The sequence below is a fragment of the Siphateles boraxobius genome, unplaced genomic scaffold (assembly GCF_051911475.1).
Source record: "Siphateles boraxobius isolate OS27281-9 unplaced genomic scaffold, OSU_SipBor_1 6, whole genome shotgun sequence".
Taxonomy (NCBI): domain Eukaryota; kingdom Metazoa; phylum Chordata; class Actinopteri; order Cypriniformes; family Leuciscidae; genus Siphateles; species Siphateles boraxobius.
In genome coordinates, this window is record NW_027509186.1 from 30,840,160 (window position 1) to 30,863,684 (window position 23,525).

General features: G+C 42.5%; 1 protein-coding gene across 1 annotated transcript in view; it reads right to left on the reverse strand.

The window, feature by feature from the left end:
- The window catches only part of c2cd3 (C2 domain containing 3 centriole elongation regulator), a 29,302-nt gene that overhangs the window by 3,175 nt on the left and 2,602 nt on the right, over nt 1-23,525 (reverse strand). Inside the window, exons 6-32 of the mRNA XM_077208884.1 lie at nt 22,967-23,093; nt 22,722-22,859; nt 22,415-22,562; nt 21,525-21,610; nt 21,145-21,339; nt 20,922-21,031; nt 20,200-20,318; nt 19,986-20,117; nt 19,446-19,880; nt 19,147-19,298; nt 18,277-18,520; nt 18,016-18,193; nt 17,750-17,933; nt 16,923-17,095; nt 16,665-16,800; nt 9,860-10,128; nt 9,392-9,472; nt 8,353-8,973; nt 6,460-6,765; nt 6,223-6,361; nt 6,052-6,116; nt 5,724-5,929; nt 2,501-2,634; nt 2,275-2,418; nt 1,355-1,545; nt 455-1,280; nt 56-164 (exon numbers count right to left, since the gene is read on the reverse strand). Coding sequence (XP_077064999.1) covers nt 56-164; nt 455-1,280; nt 1,355-1,545; nt 2,275-2,418; nt 2,501-2,634; nt 5,724-5,929; nt 6,052-6,116; nt 6,223-6,361; nt 6,460-6,765; nt 8,353-8,973; nt 9,392-9,472; nt 9,860-10,128; nt 16,665-16,800; nt 16,923-17,095; nt 17,750-17,933; nt 18,016-18,193; nt 18,277-18,520; nt 19,147-19,298; nt 19,446-19,880; nt 19,986-20,117; nt 20,200-20,318; nt 20,922-21,031; nt 21,145-21,339; nt 21,525-21,610; nt 22,415-22,562; nt 22,722-22,859; nt 22,967-23,093 — 5,648 coding nt within the window. The remainder of the gene's footprint in view (nt 1-55; nt 165-454; nt 1,281-1,354; nt 1,546-2,274; nt 2,419-2,500; nt 2,635-5,723; nt 5,930-6,051; nt 6,117-6,222; nt 6,362-6,459; nt 6,766-8,352; nt 8,974-9,391; nt 9,473-9,859; nt 10,129-16,664; nt 16,801-16,922; nt 17,096-17,749; nt 17,934-18,015; nt 18,194-18,276; nt 18,521-19,146; nt 19,299-19,445; nt 19,881-19,985; nt 20,118-20,199; nt 20,319-20,921; nt 21,032-21,144; nt 21,340-21,524; nt 21,611-22,414; nt 22,563-22,721; nt 22,860-22,966; nt 23,094-23,525) is intronic.

A 23,525-nucleotide genomic window follows, 5' to 3' on the forward strand; every position in this document is an offset into this window, starting at 1 on the left:
AAATGCATAAACTAAAGTATCTTTAGTGCATTAATTAAATCTGAAGTGTACTCACAGATTCAGTTGTTGCTGATGGAAAGACAGGTGCCATCCTCAAAGCCCTCATGGACGCCTCCAGATGGTGCGCCGACAAGAAGAAATTTGGAATCTCTGCAGATTCAGAACTGCAATGCGGGGTTTAGCCGAAAATAACCAAGATATTGTATAATAAAAACAGCAGTTTGAAGGATATTCCCTGTCTATGTCAGCTTTTTTTAACACTGCCCATAGACTTCAATTGTAAATTCACTTATAATCGAAGTCAATGGGGCAAGTGTCAAAGCCAGTGTTTTGTTTTTTACAAACAGAGGCACATTATGAAATTTTCAAATCAACAGCATGCCACGTATGCGGTCAAAATAACTTGCATATCTTTAAAATGCTGTTTTGAGTCATATAGAACTTGGAAGGATACGGTTTTGTTCTCCTCTCAACACTTTTATTATCCATTTCTGAACCAGACTCTGTAGAGGGAGGCGAGTTCAGTTTCTCATCGCTTTCCTCAGGCCCACTGTTACTTAGGCCATAATCTTCAACCTCACTAATGCTAGAAAGAGCACCGTCTCCATCTGGAGAAGCCTTCTGTTCCCAATGATCTGTGGCAATAGCGCTTTCACTCCTAAATGTATCCAGATCAGTTTCAGATCCTTCACAGATATCGGAGTCAGAAACAATACCTTGAGATTCTGCAATCAATGACTGCGGGTTAACGTCTGGAACAAGCTCTCTGCTGTTTCTTTCCTCTCTGTGAGTGTGGACGGTGTCGTCATGAACGTGATGCTGCAGTAACTCCAGACTCTCCAGAGATCCCATATCTGGGTCAGACAGTAGGCTGGTCCAAGGACTGGTTCTGTCTGTGACTGAAGTGACCTCATTGAGTGTTCTGGGCTGTATTAAAGTTTCCTCAAATTCTTCAAGCTCATCCTCGTCTTTATCCTCTTCTTTACACTCATCTTCATCAGATGAGTGATCGCAGGAGCTGTGATGGAGCTTTTCATCTTGAGGAGCAGCTGGTGACTGTCTGATCTCTGCATGAGCAGGAAAGCTAATGGGCGAGACTTCATCTTCATCTTCCAACATCATGTCTGAGTCTTTATGAAAGCGTGGCTCTGTCTCACAGCTGTCAGACTCTGATAATATCAGCTGACCAACCCCATAGGTTACATGGTCATCAACCGCATCAGGAGTGGTGGACCTTTTAAGGGTAGCTGGTGCTTCTTCCGCCTGGTGTTCACTTAAGCCTGATTTAAAATAAATACTGAATTAAAAAATGACCCTAAATAAACAGGAGTGACACAAATAGAGAACAACTCACCTTTAATGATGTTATTGACCTCTCCCACCAGCTGACTGGACTTGAGTAGGAGATGTGTGGTGTCCGTCTCTGAGTCCCTGTGCTCTTCCTTTCTGGAGGTTCCTCTCAGCTCACTCAGCTTTGGGAATGTTGGAGTGGACAACTTCCGGCTGAAATATCTCTGAATATCATCTAACTCGCTGAGGTTTTTCCTTAAAACGCAACACAAATTTCATTAGTAATCAAAATGACAGATGAATTGGAATGAATTGGCAGTCCACATAAAAACCTGAAAAATCTGATCGTGATAAATATTATTGCTTAGTTAATCTGTTAAATAGCACAGTAAAGTAAACCTTTGAATCTGACAGCTGGACTGAAAAATACACTACTGTTCTAAAGGCTTGGGTCCATAAGATTTTTAAAAGTCTTATGCTCACCAATGCTGCATTTATTTGATACAGTAAAAACTGTGTTATTGTGAAATAGTATTACAATTTAAAAGTACACTTTAAGATATATATTGACAGAAAAGAGTAATGTATTCCTGTGATGCAAAGCTGAATTTTTAGCATCATTACTCCAGTCTTTAGTGTCACATGATCCTTCAGAAATCATTCTAAATATGCTGATTTAGAAACATTTCTATTATCAATGTTGAAAACAGTTGTGCTGCTATTTTTTAAACTGTTTTCAGGATTATTTGAAGAAAGTTCAAAAGAATAATGTTTTAAAATAGAAATCATTTGTAACAGTGTACATGTCTTTACTATTACTTATGATATGGTTTCACTGACATTAAATGCCAATCTTTCAATGTTATTTGGAATACATGTGATGAACATGTAAACTGATATTTGTACTTCATATGGACTCTGATAATTATCTGATGTGACATCTTGACCTTTCAGCCAGGAAGCGGAGGACAGTGTGAGGGCTACCTGAGGGCAGAGAAGAGTGTTGAACTGGATGGGTGGGGATCTCCAGCCACGAAGGAGCGAGATGCTTTCTCACCCTCATGCAAAGTCTGATGGAACATCCTTATGTTGTCCATGTGCTCGTCGTGGCGATCTGTCACACTGGATCTGACAAAACATCCCCATAGGTATTATTTCAGATGGTAAATATGATAAGGCAGATTCTATAACATTTTCCCAAAATAAATACCTATCAGAGAGCAGTCTTTCAAACTGATCTGGAGGTGTGTTGATCCTCTGTTCTGAGAATCGACTAATGTGGCTGGGGAAACTGTGGTACGTAGCTGTTGTTTGATAGCAGACTGGAAGTGCATTAAAGAGAGCCTGCAAAGGACAAAATCATCATCATCATGTGTGACAAACATTTTCAGCTGGAAAAAACAGGTTATTTATTTTTATACACTACCGGTCAAAAGTCTAGAATAATAAAGCATTTTTATGTTCTTGAAAGAAGTCTTTTATGCTCACCAAGCCGGAATTTATTTGATACAGTAAAAACAGTCAAATATTTTTACAATTTCTATTCCTTAATATATTTTAATATGTAATGGATTCCTGTGATGGGAATAAAAAGCTGAATTTCTAGCATCATTACTCCAGTGTCACATGATCCTTCAGAAATAATTTTAATATGCTGATTTGCTGCGGCATTATCAATTATTATTGATGTTCAATTATTAATAAAGGTTCTTATTTTTATAATAATAATAAACTTTATTTTATAGAGCGCCTTTAAAAGCAGCTTCTCAAAGCGCTGTACATAAAATCACAATCCACCGGAAAAGACAAATAAAAGTTAATAAAAACAAAAGCAGCAACATTAATAATAATAAATAGCTGTAAAGCGATCACGAAGAGACATCAGCAGTCAAATGCCAGTTTAAAAAAATGTGTCTTGAGAAGAGCTTTAAAAATGCCAAGAGTCTGTGCTTCCCTTAGTTCAGGAGGGAGAGAGTTCCAAAGTCTAGGAGCGTAAACAGAAAAAGCCCTATCACCCATAGATTTTAGATGTGTTTGTGGAACAGTTAATAAATTGCACTGTGAGGAACGCAGTCTGCGATTTGGAGAATAAGTGATTAATAAGCCAGATAAGTATTGCGGAGCTAAGCCGTGTAAAACCTTGTATGTCAGCATCATGATTTTAAAGTCAACACGGAACCTGACCGGGAGCCAGTGTAAGGACTTCAAAACTGGAGTAATATGGTCAAATTTCCTGGTTCCCGTCAGGATCCGGGCGGCAGAGTTCTGAACATATTGCAATTTGTTAATAGTGGTTATAGAAACTCCAGCTAAAACAGCATTACAATAATCCAGCCGTGGGAACACAAATTAATTAATCAACCTTTCAGCGACAGATAGGTTTAGCATTGGGCGTAGTCTGGCAATATTTCTGAGATGGAAAAAGGATGCCTTAACAGTGCTCTGTACAAAAAAATCAAAAGTGAGGCTGGTGTCAAAAATTACACCAAGGTTCCTCATCGTACTTTGGGTCTCTAAAACAGAGCCATCAACAGACAGGGACAGTGGAGCCGCTTTGCGAATTTGATGACGGGAACCTATAAGCATAACCTCGGTTTTCCTGCTGTTCAGGCAAAGAAAGTTATTGTTCAACCATGCTTTTATCTCAGAGATACAGCCAGAAAGAGAACAAGCATCGATGTCTTCACCAGATTTAGATTGGATGTAGATTTGGGTATCGTCAGCATAAAAGTGATAGTGGATTTATAAATGTTGAAAAAAGTTTTGGCTGCTTAATATATTTGTGGAAACTGCAATACATTTTTCAGGATTTTCTGATGAATAGAACGTTCAAAAGAACAGTATTTATTTGAAATGGAATCTTTTGTAACATTATAAATGTCTTACTGTCATTTTTAATCAATTTAATGCATCCTTGCTGACTAAAAGTATTAATTTCTTTTTTTTTTTACTCAATTAACCCAAACTTTTGAATGGAAGTGTGTCACAGTTTCCACACAGGTATTAAGTATTCCACACAGCTAAGGATCTAAAAGACCAGTGGCACTAACATCTGTGCTGTGCAAATGTATGGAGAGGGTAGTCTGTAACCTGTTATCAGGCATGGTGTCAGACAAGCTGGACCCATTCCAGTTTGCCTATAGGGCAGGACGTGGTGTGGAGGATGCAAGCCTCACACTTTTAGACACAGTCACTAAAAACCTGGACTCAGCCCATCCACATAACAGGATTTTATTCATGGACTTTTCCTCAGCATTTAACATCGTGAGCATTAACAAACTTTTACATCACCTTTCTGATCTTCAGGTTCATCCAACACTGACCCTGTGGACTTCAAATGTTCTGCTGGATAGACCACAACAGGTGTCTTTTAATGGGGTTAAAACAACCAAGCTTACTTTAAACACTGGACTACCCCAAGGCTGTGTTTTATCCCCAATCCTCTTCTCTGTTTACACCAACAACATCTTGTGCAACAGTGAAGGTATGGCACTTTTTAAATATGCTGATGACATAGCTTTGGTTACACACATGACTAACATTGACGCCCTAACTCCCTACCAGCAGGTAGTAAATAATCTGTCCCAAACTTTTGTTGAGCTCTCTTTGAGCTCAACATTACAAAAACACAGGAGCCATGCTGTGGGGGCAGAGACAAAGCATCAACTATGTTCCAGCCACTTAGCATCCAGGGTCAGCCAGTGGAACAAGTGCAGGTATTCAGGTACCTGGGCACAGAAATAGACACTTCCATGTCCTTCTCACAACACACAGATACAACATACAAAAAAGCCCAACAACGTCTCCCACCTACTCAGAAAACTCAGAACTTTTCAGATCAGCAAGGACGTGTTAAACTTGGTATACCGCTCCCTGATTGAATCAGTTCTTACTTTCAATATCTCTTCCTGGTACAATCAACTCAGCATCAAACTCAAAATAAGACTTTCACGTACAGTGAATCACGCTGCCAAAATAACTGGCTCTCCTCATCCCTCCCTATCTGAGCTGTACAGCCGAGCCGCTCAGTGATCAGGAAAGCCAACCTGATCACAGAGGACCCCTCTCACCCCCTTCATCACTCTTTCCAGCTACTACCATCAGGCAGGAGTTTTAAGATACTACTGGCCCGAAAAAACATTTACAAGAAATCGTTCATTCCCTCTGCAATAGCCATACTGAACAGCACAAAATGAACACTATAGTCAGTTATTTTTATATGTCTGTGTGAAATGTATGTCTGTGTGAATGCTTCTTTGTGACTGAAGCCTTGTCAAAGAACATTTTCTGTGACCCTTGTGTAACAGACAATAAAGTTTTATCTTATCTTATCTTATCTTAAGTCGCACAAAACTGTTTTCAACATTGATAATAACAACAACTGTTTCCTGATCACCAAATCAGCAAGAAAACGAAATCCCTTAATGGCTTACACTCGAGTCTGGAGCAACAGTCTCGTGAGCCGTCTGTCTCTGTGCCCGGAGGTCATGTACTGCCCTCAGAGGAGACACAGACACCTTTAGCTGCCCCTGACACTGCCCGCTGAAATCAGTGATGTTATACCAGCCACAAACGGACTGAAATCCTGACAGAAGTGGTGACAGGTCTACAGACACGAATCCAATCACCCGCTCGACCTCTGCAAAGGAAAATGCATTGTAAAACATTTTCTGCAAAAAATATGAGAGGTGCCTGTCTGTGTAAAAGTTGCAACCACAATGCTAGGGTGTTGTGGCTGACTGCTAGAGTATGTGTCATTACCTCCTTTATGCCAAACTTTAAAAACCAAGGACTGCTGGGGATCCAAAAGTAGCTCCTTTGACAGTCTGAAAACAAGAAACAGCCATGTGTTTACCATGGACCCTTTTCATATACAGTATAATGTTTAGATTTACAATGTTTCACAGTTTGTTAATATATGCATTGGTTTACCGGCATTCTTGCTGATGGTGCCACACAGGGCAGTCACTGTCTTTGATCAATTCTGTGGTCATTGTGCCTGGGGCATCGGTGGTGGCGTAGGAAACACAGCAACTAGGCAACCCTCCACCCCGCTCAGCAAGAGGACAACCTGAGGATGAAAACAGCATTTAAATTTCATAAAGTCAAGGTACTTACAAATGAGAATGAAACAAAAAAAATAATCAAACATCACTGTGGTTATTCTACCCTTCAGACTCAGATGCATGGCTCTGTCCACAGTAATGTTGGCCACGAAGGTGTCCTCATTGATGAGTTCTGTGGATGGTGGAGGATTAGAGCTCACGGCTGATTTGATGAGCTGTTTGCTGAGGGACTGAGATTGTCTACACAGCACTGTGGTGGGGACGCCTTCTTCCGCCTCTTCACCTGAACTGTTGAGCTCCTCAATGGCTTGAGGCTCATGTGGTACAGAGTCTCTCGTCACAGTGATATGGACTCTGACAGCAGCACCACTCAGGTTTACAGCAGAGCGCTTGAACAGAGGATACACACCTACCATGAGAGAGAGGAGATGAAATACAGTTTCAATGTTGCACAAATATTTTAGTAGATATGAGCAAAGGACATCATGGAAAATCTTCAGAGATAGGCACCTATAAACAAAAATATACAAAATAGGGTATGAAATAAGGAATTAATCTCTTTAAAATTAAGTCAAATTTAGTGTCAGAAATGTCAAACCAAAATTTGTGCCGTTTTTTTTTTTTACATCGCATTTTCAGTTTTAATTTATACGCAGTTTGCTATTTTTTCAACCCTTTTACCAAAATTTTTGACACTCTAAATAAAGTTTAAAATCCAGTTTAGTGTGACATTATTATTTTCTAGTAATAAACATTGATCTAAAAAATACACCAGGATGGGTAACAGGGTTACCTAAATAAGGCTGTCATTCAGTAGTAGGGGCCGGCTATTTGGCCCAAATACTGGTTTGTAGTTAAATAAACTTAAGTTTCCTATAAATTAAAGGAACATATTCTGAAGAGCTCAGTGAATTCAAGTGTTATGCCATCTAAAATGCCAACTTTGCAACAAGTCAGTTTGTGAAATATCATTTCTGCTGATATTTCACGGTCAACTATAAGTGGTATTATTGGAAAGTGAAAGCATTTAGGAACAGCGGCAACTCGCCAAAGAAAGTAGAAAACCACGTGAAGTCACAGAACGAAGTCACTGAGTGCTGAGGCGCATGACACGTAAAAGTCGCCAATGCTCTGCTGATTCCATCGCGTAGCCAGACCTTCAGACTGATGGCAGAAGATTCTGGAATTCTATTCCAGCATGACTGTGCACCAGTGCACAAATAAAGGTCCATTAAGGCATGGTTGGATGAGTTTAAACCCCACCAAACACCTTTGGGATGAACTGGAACGGAGATTGCGAGCCAGCCCTTCTTGTCCAACACCAGTTCCTGACCTCACAAAATCTCTACCAGATGAATGGGCACAAATTCTCACAGAAACACTCCAAAAAAGAAAGCTTTTGTAGAAGCAAATAGGGTACCAAATCCTTAATGTCTATGCATTTAGAATGCGATGCCATTACAGTCCCTGCTGGTGTAATGGTCAGGTGTCCCAATACTTTTGGCCACATAGTGTTTATTAAAATAGAAAACAATTATTTAAATAATTTTAAATTGTAATAATATTTCACAATATTGCTGTTTTTAGTGTATTTTTGACAGCCTTGGTTAGCATAAAATACTACTTACCGACCCAAAACTTTTGAACGATAATATATTTTTCATATTTTATTGTCTTGCAATTTTCGGTTAAATTCATCATGTGGTAACACTGTTGCTAATGATTTTATAATGATTATATAATATGCCAGCATAGTATTATATTATAAAGTATTATAAGATTTCTTTCTAATTTATTAATAAATAGTTTATCATATCTAATTCAGTAGCCCGCTCTCTAAATGATATGTGCCCTTATTGCTTTAAATTAAACAGAAATATAAATGGTCATGTAAAACTAAATCACAAAAGTTTTTGACTAATATTACAGCGAACTAGGGGAAACATTTAATTTTGCCCCTTTACAGTTAAACAACCAAAATATTAAATAACTCTACCGCTGATTGTTTGATGGTGCTTCAAGGTCCCATCAAGAGCAGAGAGATCCACAAAGGCAGAGCCCACCAGACGGTCAGCATTATGAGGCCGGACTCTCTTCTCCTTCCCAAAGGCCACCCATAACTGCACCTCCAGCCTCTCCTCCCTCAGGTACCAGCACAGGGGTTGAGTCCTTCTCAACACCACACTTCTGCTGCCCTGAAATGCCACCGTGGCTAAACCCTCTTCTCCGTCACTCTCTTCTGGAACAGGATGTCTAAGTTCTGAGCAGAAGGTCTGCTGGTCGTACAGTTTGTATCTGTAGTAGCAGTAGGTGGAACGCTGTAAGTCTTCATGTCCTGGCAGCAGCAGGCAATGGATGGGCAGCCACACTCTAGGCATGGAAAGTGTTAATGCCAGAGACTTTGTGCTTTCTTCTAAAGTATCTTCGTCCTCTATATCGGCCTCATCTTCACTGTCTCGCCCCACGTCCCATCCGAGTCCACGGGCCGAACTGATGACTCGCTCTCTATCTGCATGATGGGAAAAACTGATGGAGATTTCAAGCCCTCCTGCTGAAGTCAGACTGTTAGGTGACGTTGTGCTCTGAGGTAGAGAGATACTGTACCAGCCAGAAATACCTGTAAAAAATTTTTTTTTCCAAATATCATATCATTTATATCCTATTAATATTGAATACCTTCATATCAGATAAATACAATTAAATAACAAAATATGGCCAAATAAAGGGATACATGTTTAGAGGCTTAAATGTAAAAAGTAAAGAAATTATATTATATTAATTATATATATATTATATATATATATATATATATATATATATATATATATATATATATATATATATATATAAAAATATAAATCAACCAAACATTTAAATACTATATTCAATACTTTATACCATAAATACATAATTCAATAAAATAAAAATATAAATCACCAAATAAAAGTGACATTTCTAAATGCTAAAATACACATAAATAAATAAATAAATAAATAATATTATGTAAAAAATCTTATTATACAATACTTTCATACCACTTCTTTTCTGAATCAGATCTGCAAGCTTAATTTTCACAGTGCCCAAGACAGCATCCTTCGATTTTGTTGTATCGAGCACTACAATGAGATAAAAGAAACTTACAGTACATAGTATTTATAGCGCTGAAATGGAGTGATCACACTAGTAATTAAAAAGTAAATATTAAAATGATAGTAAACGGTAAGTGTGAAGACAATTTAAAAAAAAAATCTGTTTGTAAAAATATGAATAGTAAACAAATCACTGAACCACTAATGTATATACAGTGATATGTTGATCCTTACAGCACAGAACTACACCCACACACCTAGTTTGCAAGATGGCATTATATAATGAATGGCTGCTTGTCATGTTTTTGTGGAGTCATTTGTAACCTAAAGTATCAAAACATCCTTGACAGAAGTGTATCATGACAAAATGACATTCCCACATATCTGTCTACTTTTCCAAGTTGAGTAACTCACTTTTCCGCGTGTCTCTGTTGTAAATGGTGAAGACGGCCACTGCCTCCTGCAGGAGTTCAGCGAGACTGACACTCTCCCCGCTGTCTCTCTGCACCAGCAGGTTACAGCAGAACTCTGCATGATGTTCAAACTCTGGGCAGAAACTTCTGGCCACCACACGTGTGCTTCGAACCTCGCTGTCCGGCAGGAAGGACAACTGCATGGTGATGAAGGAGTTCAGCCCCACTTCAGAGTAATACTGCAGCGATCTGTCTGTATCAGCAAGAACTCTGAGAAACAATAAAAAATGCTATACTGTAAATATAAAAAAAAATGCATAAACTGTAAAGAGATGATAAAGATGATGATGACTATTCGTTGATGTTTTGCACTGGAGACAGTCATGCAAATGCATTTAATTCCCACAATATCCAAACAAGCCATTTTTGGAGCTTGATTAAATAAATGCTATGTTTATAATGAGGAGAACGTTTTAAGCTATGAAACTTGCAGGATGTTTTAATTGTACAAAAACGACTCGGTTACTAACGTAACCTCGGTTCCCTGAGAGGAGGGAACGAGTATTGCGTAAGTAGCTTACGCTATGGGAAAACTCCTTTTCTCGAGAATATTGAAGTCTTTATGTAAAACGCATTGCAGCTGCACAGCTGACAGCAATGAACGAAGGCAGCTCGGTCATTGGCTGTGCTGCGGCAACTTGCTCGAACCAATGACGGGGCGACTCTGAATGCGCGACCAATGAGCGCGCTTCGCGCCCGCGCGCGTCAGAGCCCGCCAAGATGGGCGTGGCCAAGAGCTATATATTGGGCGCCCCGTCATGAGAGTTCTTTAGGTTAAAACGACTGAAGCGAACTAACCAAGCACAAGCACGGCAGCTTACGCAATACTCGTTCCCTCCTCTCAGGGAACCGAGGTTACGTTAGTAACCGAGTCGTTCCCTTTCGAGAGGTCTCTCCTATTGCGTAAGTAGCTTACGCTATGGGAACACCATGCAAAACGCCGTGCGTGCTGAGCTTCGCCTTATGATAGCCAGAGGCAGGTGCCTGAGCTAAAAAAGCAAAGTTATCATCCAACTAGCCGGCAGAGGCGAGCTTTATATGTGGGAAAGAATACAGAGCGGCTAGAAGGCGCTCAGTGTGACACAAGCACATACATAATCTAGATACGAACTCGTAGTTCAACTAGCATCATGCTGATAGTACATTGGAATGCAGTGTCGGGACCTGTAGGTTGTAGAACCTGATAAATGTGGACGGTGAGGCCCAGCCTGCCGCCGCACAAATATCCTCGATCGGTATCCCGCTCGACCATGCCCAGGAAGAAGCCACACTCCTGGTGGAGTGTGCTTTGACTCCCCAGGGGCATTGAAGTCCCTTAGCTTCATAAGCCAGCGCTATAGCTTCAACTATCCAGTGAGAGATTCTCTGCTTTGAAACGGCGGAACCTTTCGTACGGCCGCCAAAGCATACAAACAGTTGTTCTGTCTGTCTGAATAGGGCAGAACGCTCCAAATACACTCTGAGAGCCCTAACGGGGCAGAGTAGATTAGCGTCGTGTTCGTCTGCTGGGGACGATAGCGCAGTTAGGGAGATAACCTGTGCTCTGAAGGGAGTGGTGAGCACTTTAGGAATATACCCATGTTTCGGTCTAAGGACGACCCTGCAGTCGTTAGGTCCGAATTCTAGGCAGGCAGCGCTTGTCGAAAGCGCGTGCAGGTCGCCCACTCTCTTGACCGAGGCGAGTGCCAGCAAGAGCGCAGTCTTGAGCGAGAGCTGTTTAAGGTGCACGGTTCGGAGTGGTTCGAACGGAGGCCCTTTAAGAGCGTCTAGGACAGTAGCTAGGTCCCAGATCGGCACTGAGGGGGGGCGTGAAGGGTTCATCCTCCTAGCGCCCCTTAGGAAACGAATAATTAGGTCGTTTCTTCCCAATGGACGTTCCATTACAGGGTCGTGTGATGCTGTGATGGCCGCCACATATACTTTGAGCGTGGAGGGGGCGCGGCCCGCCTCCAGAAGCCCTTGTAGAAAAGCGAGTACGTTCGTAATCTCGCATGTTTCAGGGTTCAGGCCCTTGGCATTACACCAGACACTGAACACTTTCCATTTCTGGGCATATAAGCGTCTCGTGGAGGGCGCCCGCGCCTCAGCGATGGTTTTTAGTGCTCCGCTCGTGAGGTTCCTGGGAACCCGTTGAGGGGCCATGCATGAAGGGCCCACAGATCGGGGCGGGGATGAAATATCATCCCGTTGGCCTGACTGAGGAGGTCTGGCCTCAGTGGAATCGGCCGTGGTGCAGATTGCATTTGCATCAGATCTGGAAACCATGTTTGGTTCTTCCAGAGTGGGGCTATCAGCAGCACTGCGTCTTTCTCCTCTCTGACCCGACTGATGACCTGCGGTAGCATCGCGATCGGGGGAAAGGCATATAAGGGACGGCTCGGCCAGCTCTGGGCGAGCGCATCCATGCTTTTCGTGAAGAAAAGAGGGCAGTGCGCGTTCTCCTTGGAGGCGAAGAGGTCGATCTCCGCTTTGCCAAAGGTTTTCCATAACCAGTGAATCGTCAGCGGGTTGAGAGCCCATTCTCCTGGGAGAATTTTGTCTCTGGATAGCATGTCCGCCCCCTGGTTCAGGGCACCTGGCACATGCGCTGCTCTCAGCGAGCGCAAGTTGTGCTGGGACCATAAAATGAGTCTCCTGGCCATTGAATGCATGGAGCTCGACCTGAGTCCACCCTGGCGATTTATGTACGATACTACCGTCATGTTGTCCGTTCGGACCAAGACGTGTTCGTTTCTCAGCTGTGGGAGCAGGGCTCTGAGGGCCAAAGCGACCGCTTTCATTTCCAGACAGTTTATGTGTAGGCGCTTCTCCGGGTTTGACCAAAAGCCGGAGACAGGCCTGCCCTCGTAAAGGGCCCCCCAACCTATTTTGGAGGCATCTGTCGTTATCATCTTTCTCCTTGTGTTCACACCCAGACTCACGCCTGACTGGTACCAGTCGGCGGCTTTCCAGTGCGTCAGGGCTTTTATACAGCCGTGGTTCGCTCTGATTAAAAGGTGGCCCGAACGCCACGCGTGAGTAGGGACGCGGCTCTTGAGCCAGCGTTGGAGAGGGCGCATATGCAACAATCCTAGCTGGAGTACGGCCGATGCTGAGGCCATGAGACCGAGCATCCTCTGAAACCGCTTGACGGGGGCGAGCGCGCCCGCCCTGAATGATGTTGCAAGGCGCCGGATGGTGAGCGCGCGCTCTGATGAGAGACGCGCTGTCATTTGCATCGAGTCTAGAACTATTCCCAGGAAAGAAATCCTCTGGCTGGGAGATAGTATGCTTTTTGCAAAATTGATTCTTAGACCCAGGCATTCTAAATGGCTGATAATCCAAGATCTGTGTGTTATTAACTGACTCTCTGATTGTGCTAGAATCAGCCAATCGTCGAGATAATTCAGTATTCGCACTCCCCTTCGCCTTAGGGGGGAAAGTGCTGCATCCATACATTTCGTGAATGTACGGGGAGCCAGGGACAGGCCGAACGGAAGTACTGTGTACTGGTACGACTGTCCCTCGAAAGCGAATCTCAGAAACGGCCTGTGATGAGGCGCTATTGGAATGTGAAAGTAAGCATCTTTCAGATCCACTGAGAGAAACCAATCTCCTGGGCGTACTTGCGCGAGGATATGCTTGGTTGTTAACATTCTGAACGAGCGAATCATTAGTGCTTTGTTCAGGTGTCTGAGATCTAGGATGGGGCGGAGACCGCCATCCTTTTTCGGGACGAGAAAATAGCGGCTGTAAAAACCTGCCTCGCTCAGAGAGGGGGGAACAGTTTCCACAGCGCCCTTTTCTATTAGTTTGCGCACCTCGGTGCGTAGGACATGTGAGCACTCTTTTCTCACTTTCGTCTCGACCACAGTCGTAAAACGTGGTGGTCTGCGAGCGAACTGGAGCGAGTATCCGTGCTTTACTATATTCAATACCCATTTCGGCATATCTGGAATATTTTCCCATGCCGCTGCGTGTACAGATATGGGCTGAATACAGGCTAGGGGCGGGCCGCTGTGACGCAGGGACCCGGCCAGCGAATCGCCTGAGCTCATAGCTCTCAGAGGCGCGGGCGCGCGCTGAGCAGCTGAGTGAATGGGCGCGTGTGTGATTACAGCAGCGCGCGCTGTGTCTGTAAAACTCGCAGCCTGGGCTGGGGTTGTGTTTGACACTGTAAGGACAGTGTTTATAAGTGGGGGTGCATAAACAGTGGTAGGCACACGCGTCACTTTTATAATGTTTCCCGCTTTTACTGGGGATGAATTTATAACTGTGTGAACAGTGCTTGTGTGTAGTGGTGCGTACATGACCGTAGGCACGTGATCTACATTCATGGGGTGCGCAGCTTGAGCTGGGAATGAATTTGGCACTGTTTTGACAGTATCTGGGAATGCACACCTTGTGGACATGTGAACCCTTAGTGACACAGGCAGAAAAAGACTCTTTTTGTGTTTTCTGTGCGTCGCCGTAAAAACGGCGTTTGTTTGCAGGTGAGCGAGCGCTGTGACTGGCCCATTGACTGCTGTATGAACATATCCAGCCGCCTGTAAGGGGACTGGGTAATGCTTGAGCTTTTGCAGAGAGAGTGGTCCGGCTTTTGCGAGACACGCACTCTCTCTTTTCATTCTTGTGGCTAGGACGGCTTTCGAGGCTCGGGGTTCAGCACAATCTTGGGCCGAGGACCCCGTCGCTCAGAAGGCGGCTTGCGGTTGTGAGAGCGCGAGCGTCAGCCTGAGGCGCGGGCTGAGAGGCGGTGGGGGCTGTTCTAGCCCGCTGCGGCTGCGGCGGCCTCTGTCTGCTCTGCGATGAGCTGGAGCGCTTGGGCAGGAAATGCCGCATAGCTTGTGAAGCATTCTGGGCCTCAGTGAAGCGTTCGGCGAAACCCTTAACCGCCGGTCCAAACAGCCCGCTGGTGGAGATAGGCGCGTCGAGAAATGGCGCCTTATCCGCGTCCTTCATCTCAGTCAGAGTCAACCACAGATGGCGCTCGAGAACAGTCAAATTAGCCATGGCACGGCCGATAGACTGGGCGGTGGCCTTCGTGGCTCGCAGGGCTATGTCAGTCGCGCTGCGTAGGTCCTTAAAGGCTTCGGGTTCGGGGCCAGACTCGTCCATAGAGCGGAGAAGCTTGGCTTGGAACACTTGAAGTACCGCCATAGAGTGAAGCGCTGATGCAGCTTGGCCGGCGGCGGCGTAGGCGCGACCGGCGAGAGCTGAAGTAGTGCGGCAGGGCTTCGAGGGGTGGGAAGCTTTGGCTTTCCATCCGGTGGTGGAGGGCGGGCAGAGATGATTGGCCACGGCCTCCTCGAGGGGCGGTGTTCCCTCGTAGCCTCTTTCCTTTGCGCCGTCCACAGAGGAGAGCGAGGAAGAAAAAGAAGGCTTTAGGCGCGCAGAGTGGGGGGCTTTCCACGACTTGGTGAGTTCGTCGTGAACTTCCGGGAAGAAGGGAGAAGGCCTTTGCCGAGGGGCCTGCTGGCGCCCCTGCAGAAACCACTCATCCAGTCGGCTCCGGGTTGGTTCTTCGGGAGAAGACCAATCGAGCCCGAGGTCTTCCACGGCCTTAGAGAGAACGCGGATAATCTCGCTATCCATGGTGGAGCCCCCGCTCGCGCTAGCTAGCGTCGACGGGGCGGGGTCGAGAGTGGAGCCCGGCCAGTCGTCCGATGCAGCGTCGATTGACAAGCTGTCATCCATTCCCCCGTCGTCCTCGGACGCGCCGAAAGTCACAAGGCCCACCGCTCTGCTAGAGGGGTGTGGGTCCGGCTGGGTGAACTGAACCGGCGGTGGGGAAGGCAAGAGCGGCGGTGAAGCACGCGGAGACTGGCTCGGCGTGACGTCACTGAGCTCAGGTTCAGGAAGCCTCTGTGAGCGGCGCTTTTTCTTAGTGCGCGGCTCGAACAGAGGGATGGCGGCGATGGGCTCGCTCACGGCGAAAGCGGCGAGGCGAGCCCGCAGTGCGGAGAGACCCAGGTCGTCACATTCGGGGCATCCGCCCTTGGTCAAAGCAGCTTCTGCGTGGTCCCGGCCCAGGCAGCGAGCCCAGATGATGTGACGATCCCCGTCCGGGAGAAGGTCTCTGCACGACGCGCAGGAAGGCATTTGAAACAACGCCTTGGAAAATTTGCTCTTTTACAAGTGTCGCAGAGCGAACAGATGTAAATACTTGCGTGAGCAGTACGCCGGATGGCTCAGTAGGATCGCGTTAGAAGGCGGCTGAAGGTGCCGACGTCCTCGTAGCAAATCCCGCTGGTATGCTTTTCGACGGCGAAGCTTCAATAATCCGGAGGATCCAGCGAAGAAGGTGTTCGCTGAAGGAGATTAAATCTAAAGAACTCTCATGACGGGGCGCCCAATATATAGCTCTTGGCCACGCCCATCTTGGCGGGCTCTGACGCGCGCGGGCGCGAAGCGCGCTCATTGGTCGCGCATTCAGAGTCGCCCCGTCATTGGTTCGAGCAAGTTGCCGCAGCACAGCCAATGACCGAGCTGCCTTCGTTCATTGCTGTCAGCTGTGCAGCTGCAATGCGTTTTACATAAAGACTTCAATATTCTCGAGAAAAGGAGTTTTCCCATAGCGTAAGCTACTTACGCAATAGGAGAGACCTCTCGAAAGGGAACCATTATATATCAAAAGATCAAGGCAAATTAGAGTTCTCATGTCATGACCGCTTTAAATCAATTTAAGCTAGATTGATGTGTGGAAAGCATTTTGGGGTAATTGTTAAAAAAAACCTTGGGGTCAGATTTGAGGTAGATTGACTCACATGGCTGCAGCTTGCAGCCCGGCAGCTCTGTGCACCTGCACAACCAGTACCACTCTGCGGGACGGCACAACCCCACTCTTCACTCCGACACTCCTCATTGGTCGAGACTTGTACTGAAGGCTCACTTCAAGCAGCCCTACAGGCAAGTAAAAATATATTAAATATATAAAATAATTTTTTTTTACATTTGCTTCAAATTCATATTATACTCTATATGCTATCTGTATGTAGTTTTAAATGAATTAGGCACACAACTACCAGGGGACTGAGGCTGCGTGTCAACAGGTCGGTCAGTTCTTGGGACCAGAGGAAGGGAGAAAAGTTGCGCATCGTTTTGACCCTGTTTCTGCATGGTTACCATAGCACACAGTTTGGACATGGGAAGCAGTCCTCTGGCTACTAGCTGATCTCTAACATTTGGATAATAATACCTGAAAAAAAAAAGTAATAGCCATAATTGCCAAATAAAGGAGAATGCTTTTAAAGGCTACAAATGTAAAAAAAAAAAAAAACGAATCAATAAAATTAAATAAAAATATTACCAAATAAAACAAAATGCTTTTAAATGCTAAAATGTAAAAAGTAAATAAATAAATACATTTAAATAAACATTATAGTCAAATAATAGGTGTTTTTTAAACGTGAAATTGTAAAACAAATAAAATAATCTAATACCAACATTGCCAAATAAAAGCAACATGTTTTTAAATGCTAAAATGTGAAAAGGTAAATAAATAAATACAATTAAATAATAAACATATTTTCAAATAAGGGACATGTTTTAAATGCTAAATGTAAATAAAGAAAAAGAAAAAAAAGACATCATAAAAATACTGCAAAATCAAATATATAAATTATTAGATATTAAATGATCAAATGTAAAAGCAAATAAATAAATGAATAAATGTAAATATTGCCAAATAAGAGACATGGTTTAAAATGCCAAACATAAATTAATAACATTTAATAAAAATATTGGCAAAAACAAAACAGTTGTTTTTAAATGCTAAAATGTAAAAATGTCAATAAAAGTGTCCAAGAATAAATAAATTAAAACTGAAATATAATTTCTACATTTACTGTACCTGCACCAAACCTCAAACTGCACTCCTCCTCCATTTCTCAGTCCCCGATTGGCCAGTGAGCTTAGCAGTATTCTTTGCACTGGGAAGTCAGGAGGAGCCAGTAGGACATGAGTCTCATTATGTCCAAACACAGGGTCAGGTACACAGAGAGTGGTCTCAGTGCGGTATGCCTTGATGTCCACATCTGTGGAAAAGAAAGTTAGTTGAGCTAAACAGAAAGACATCATTTAAAGCTGTTTCATACAGTCAGCAAGAAAACCGCTTACTGCTCTCAACAACATGTGGGTCCATGTCCTCTCTCGATTCATTTTGTGCAGGGAAGGAGTACTGGATGTAACAGTCAGCCTCTCCCCACACTGTGGACTGCAGAGGCGTCAGACCCTTCACTCTCTCTACTCGGATCATGAAGACATGCTCATGCAGAACATCCACAGTGGTGCTGGCCTAAAAGAACATTGATTTAGAAACAATTTAGGCTTTATTTTTAAGCATCAGTGCCGCTTACGGGAGTTTTAAAGTGAACTAGCCTTGGTTTCTACATGTGGCCGTTTGTCTAACATGTGTGCAGGTCGAGGCAATGGTGACACACGGGCCAGTTCGTCATCCCTCATTCGCTGCAGTGCCGTGATCTGCTGTGCTAGACCCATTGCTAGACACACCCTTAGGTTTCCACGAGTGTTGCCGGTGAATACGTCAACCACGGGCATATAACTGTCCACTCCAACCACTGGATACTGAGACTGCAAGAGCAGCTCAGAGATCTTAGGGTCTCTGAAGACAAAGCAAAAAGACAAATTATGTTCCAGTGTAATTTTAATATTATTATATTATGATATTTATATTTTCTCTTTTCATTTTAATTCTAATATTAGTAATGATCATTTTAATAATTATATTTTTAAATTATAACACTATATATTTTATTATATATTTATTTCACACATTTATATAGTGTATATATTATATATATACACTATATAAATGTTATATATAAAAGTTATATATATCACACATAATGAGACTCATGTCCTACTGGCTCCTCCTGACTTCCCAGTGCAAAGAATACTGCTAAGCTCACTGGCCAATCGGGGACTGAGAAATGGAGGAGGAGTGCAGTTTGAGGTTTGGTGCAGGTACAGTAAATGTAGAAATTATATTTCAGTTTTAATTTATTTATTCTAATTAAACAATAATAATTAAAACAAAATTATAATTAATATACTGCACATAAATATAGTAACAAATGTCATATAGATAATGTTATACATAGAATATATATATATATATATATATATATACACACACACATCTATCTATCTATATCTATATCTATATATATATATTTATATAAACAAATAAATACATCTATATATCTATATATATATATATAGATCTACCTGAAGGACATGTAGAACTGGTGGAGAGGTAGTTTTACTAAACCAAGGAGTTTATCATGATCTGAGCTGCTGGCCCTCAACCAAACTTCAATGACCATCATGTTGTTCTTCATTCTCTCCAACAGTCTGCTGGTCAGTGCGATTGGAGTCACCTATATCATGTAAAAAATTAGGTTAAAAACAAACATACACCAGATTTTCACATTTTCAAAATAATTATGGGATTTCTGATGATTTCCACCACTAACTAATATGGCTAAAGCCTGTGAACTTTCCTCAATTCTCCATTGTGCACAAACCTGAATAAAGCTGAACGTTGGATGTTTATGACCCCAGCTCACCGACGATCGAGCGATTTCATCGGATTCGAGGAGCTTACAGTTCAAGTAGATATTGGGCTGCATGGGTGCACAGTTAAAATCTTTCCCATCAGGCAACATGAGCAACATATGAAGCAAAATCTCCTGACGCAGAGGCTCATCAAGAGAGCTCTGGTATCTGACGTGTGGTGATGTGGAGCGAGATCTGGTGGGAGGTATCAGAATACTCTGGACTTGATGAACACCTGCACGAGGAGACGGGTCTCTCCTGTGGTCGCTCACACACAAACCCTTCTGCTCACCATGCTCTTCAGTCAGACGAGAGGAGAGAGGTCTTTGTGGACTCAGCATGTGCTTTGCAGGTCTCTTTTTGGTGGAGAAATCATTCTTGTCTGCCGCTAATTCCAATGAAACCTTTATGAACAAAGTACATGGTGAAGTACAGAATGAATATGTGGGGAACGAATTGCTGGGTTTAATAAAATCTCAAAGATTTGGTTCTTATGAGTGATGCATTACCTTCAGAGGACCAATTGCCTGTTTATCAGAGTTTCCTTCCGGCCTTTGAACAGGCAGGGCAGCAGAAATGCTCAGCGATTCACTCTGCATCATGGATCTCAGAGGAAACATTGCTGACCCAATGAGAATGGGCTTAAAAACAAACAGGACAAATAAGAGCAAGGTTTGTTTGAGATGTGTACTATATTTAGTGGTTGGCACACACTGCACTTACTGTCTTTTGAAGGCTATTTCTGGAGTAGATCTTGAATGTGACTTTCATCTCACACCATTGTTTCATAGACGGACTACTGAACCTCACTGGAAACAAACTTTGGTGCTGAAACGTCACCACTAAAAAAAAAAAAATAAAAAAAAAAAAGAATCACCAGATCGTTACACTACTTCTTGGTTAAACTCTCTTTTGTTAAAGTTACCTAAAGCCGGGTGCACACTGTGAGATTTATAATAGTCCTTCACGATTGTTGCATGTCAGACTGTACGAACATGATCATCGCTGCAATCCATGTCACACTGTAAGATCTCAGTTGTCATTAATATCAGACTGTACGGCAGTAGAGACGTGTTAAAAACTGATGCACGCAAGAAAACAGTGGGCTACGTCACACGCAGGATTGAAATTGTCGCTACAAAGAAACCTCTAACGTTAATTTTGATCAAGGCTTGTCTTAAAAAACGAAGACAATTTGACGGTCGTCGCAGGAGAAATCACACTGCAGGACTGAGAGTCAAATCTTCTGACACTGCCAGAATTTCGTCTGAGGTAAAAATTGTATTGCGATGGTCATTAATCGGCTGTCAGTGAACATGTCAAACTAACGATCAAAGACTTCAAATTTTAGCCAAGGATCAGAGGATTCTTTTTGGATTTGCAAAATTTGTCTCAGACGGCCAAGATCACACATTGTGCAACCGGCTTAAAACAAATGTACTCACCGCCCTCTATTACTTTACTAGAGACAACTTTTGTAATCTCTGAAGGTACTTGTTGAACATCCTCATATCCAGCAGAGACCAGTGGAAAGAGGTATTCTACAATATAAAAGCTAGATGGACAGGACAATTACAAGTCAGGTTAGTTTTTAAAACACTAAAACAAATTTCTAGCCTGTGCCATCTATATATATTATCTGATATGAAATATTCTAAAATGTCGTACCATTTCTTTGTGGTGAGGGGGCGAGGTGGTCTTCCTTTTCTAGAAAGACTTCTTGAAGTACTGTCAGTGGGAACTTTTAACTCAGTGATGGTAAGCCTGGCAAAATGAATATCTCCAAGCAAAGATATTTTATCAATGCTAAGTCCAGAGAGATCATCTCCAGCTTTTGAATGTTGCACATCATCAGAATCAAGCCTTCAAAAAACATAGGAAATTTACACAACAGCAGATATGAACAAATTATTTTAAATTGTATTGTATTATATTATGTACCTTTACACAGATGTGAAAACATTTACATTTGTGTTTATTATTATGCTTTTTTATGTAGTTTTCTTTTATCTTCAGGATATTGAGTTTTGAGCATAAGTGCAACTGACCGGGTATTTTTATCTGAGCTTTTGTGTACTGGCTTCCCTGCTGGGCCCTTCTGCGGATGTTCCTCTTCCAAACAATCAGTTGACATCTGAAATAAGGAAAAATATAGAAATATGAAGTTTTGTGTTTAAAGTGACCCTATTATGATATTTGAAAGGCTCGTAATTTTGTTTTGGTGGTCTCCTACAAAAGGTTTACATGCATCCAAACGTATACAATACAGCATCACCTCTTTTCTGAGTGTCAGAAAAAGATTGATAAAGAATTCAGTCTCTCTGAACCCTTCCTCAGAGAGCCTACACTTCTCTGATTGGTCAGATGGCCCAGTTTGATGCGATTGGTCTTTTGCTACCATTTTTGTATTTCAGCTCTTCCTGAGCACTTGTATTCACAGTGATACAAACAGTAAAGATGGAGTCGGTTTTACCGTATCAATTCGAGCCTGAGTCCTTATCCTTTAGAAGTGCTTGCAAAGGGGATTTGCTTTCACAGCACAAAAAAACAAACAGTCTTCTCGACATGTTGACAACACAAACCAAACTCTTCCAAGCCTCAGATAAAACTACAGTGTTTGACGGCGGGTCAAAGTAGACGTTGTTCGCAGACAGCCAATGAAGACAGTATGTGAGCATACAGCAAATTTGTTAAAAAACCTCATAAGTTCGAGCATGAAGTAAGACTGGAATTACTGACGACTCGTTTCAGGCAGTCAAGAATAGCTTCTTTCTTTTGGGAGACAATGACTCCATTTATCATGCACTTTGATCTTTGAAACTTTGACTGTACATTAACAAACAGCTATTAAACACTACATGAAAGATAATATACGGAAAGAGGGGCACTTTAAGGATACTACATATAATAGTGTGCTGTTCTTCACTGCATGACTTACAGGAGCTTTGTAGAAGAGGTTTTCCAGAAGACTCTGATCATATTGAGGGTCGTTGAGTTCACTGTCCATGAGCACACTGCTGTGATCAGAAAGAGAATCTGGGAGAGAACCCTCACCGTCCCAGAACTGCAGCACAGATCCATTAACACTGAGGAACAGAGCCATTACAAATACCAAAACGTATATTTTCCAAACACAGACAAAAACAATAAACTCACTCTAAAAGATTTCCACATTTCCTTCAAATATTTGTGAGCAAAGTTACATTATCTTCATTTAATCTAGAGGTAAGAGTAGCGTTGACTACCTTCCCAGTAGCAAGTCCACTGCCATGTCCTCTGTGTTGACTCTATTCTGACTTGGTTCTTCGAGGTCCTGAGCAGGATGGTGGAATTCCGATTGAAGGATGTTCTCCAGAAACTGTCCTGACGAGGGCCTATCTGGCCTTTTGGAGGAAGATGATGTTTAACACTATTTATCAATAACATTCTGCTATTTTGCTGTCTATTATAACCCCTGATAAGTATGTAAATGAAATAAAAGTGATCATACAAAACGTCAATGTTGTCTTTAAAGAGGGTCGGGGGAACGTCCTTCATAGGAACATCTGACTCCACATCAGACTTTAAGGCTGAAACCACCATGGCATTTCTGAGTTTGCTACCACGCTCCAGAAGAACTGAAAAATACAACAAAATAAATAAAATATATCGCAAATAGGTAAACTACTTAAAGAAAAATAAATAAATAATAAATACTATGCATATGCATAAAGAGCTGCCTTGTCTTATTGTCAACAGATTTCAAAATAGAACTGCCACAATGGCTGCAAACAACTCCAAAGAAAAACATGTAATTAGTATAGTTCTGTATCTGAGCACTATTAAAAAAGAAGGTTAAAATATTTTGAATACATTTAAAAGAAAAACTCAGGCTCTGTCAGCAGAATTTACCAATATTAACATATGTTAATACTATGTAGTGATTGGTAGATGATGTTTTAATTTGACCAAAGTTAAAATTACTTATTTTAAATTCTATTCTTATTCTATACTAAAACAAAAGTATTTCATACAAACTTTTGCTGTGTTCAACAATAATGTTAATATGA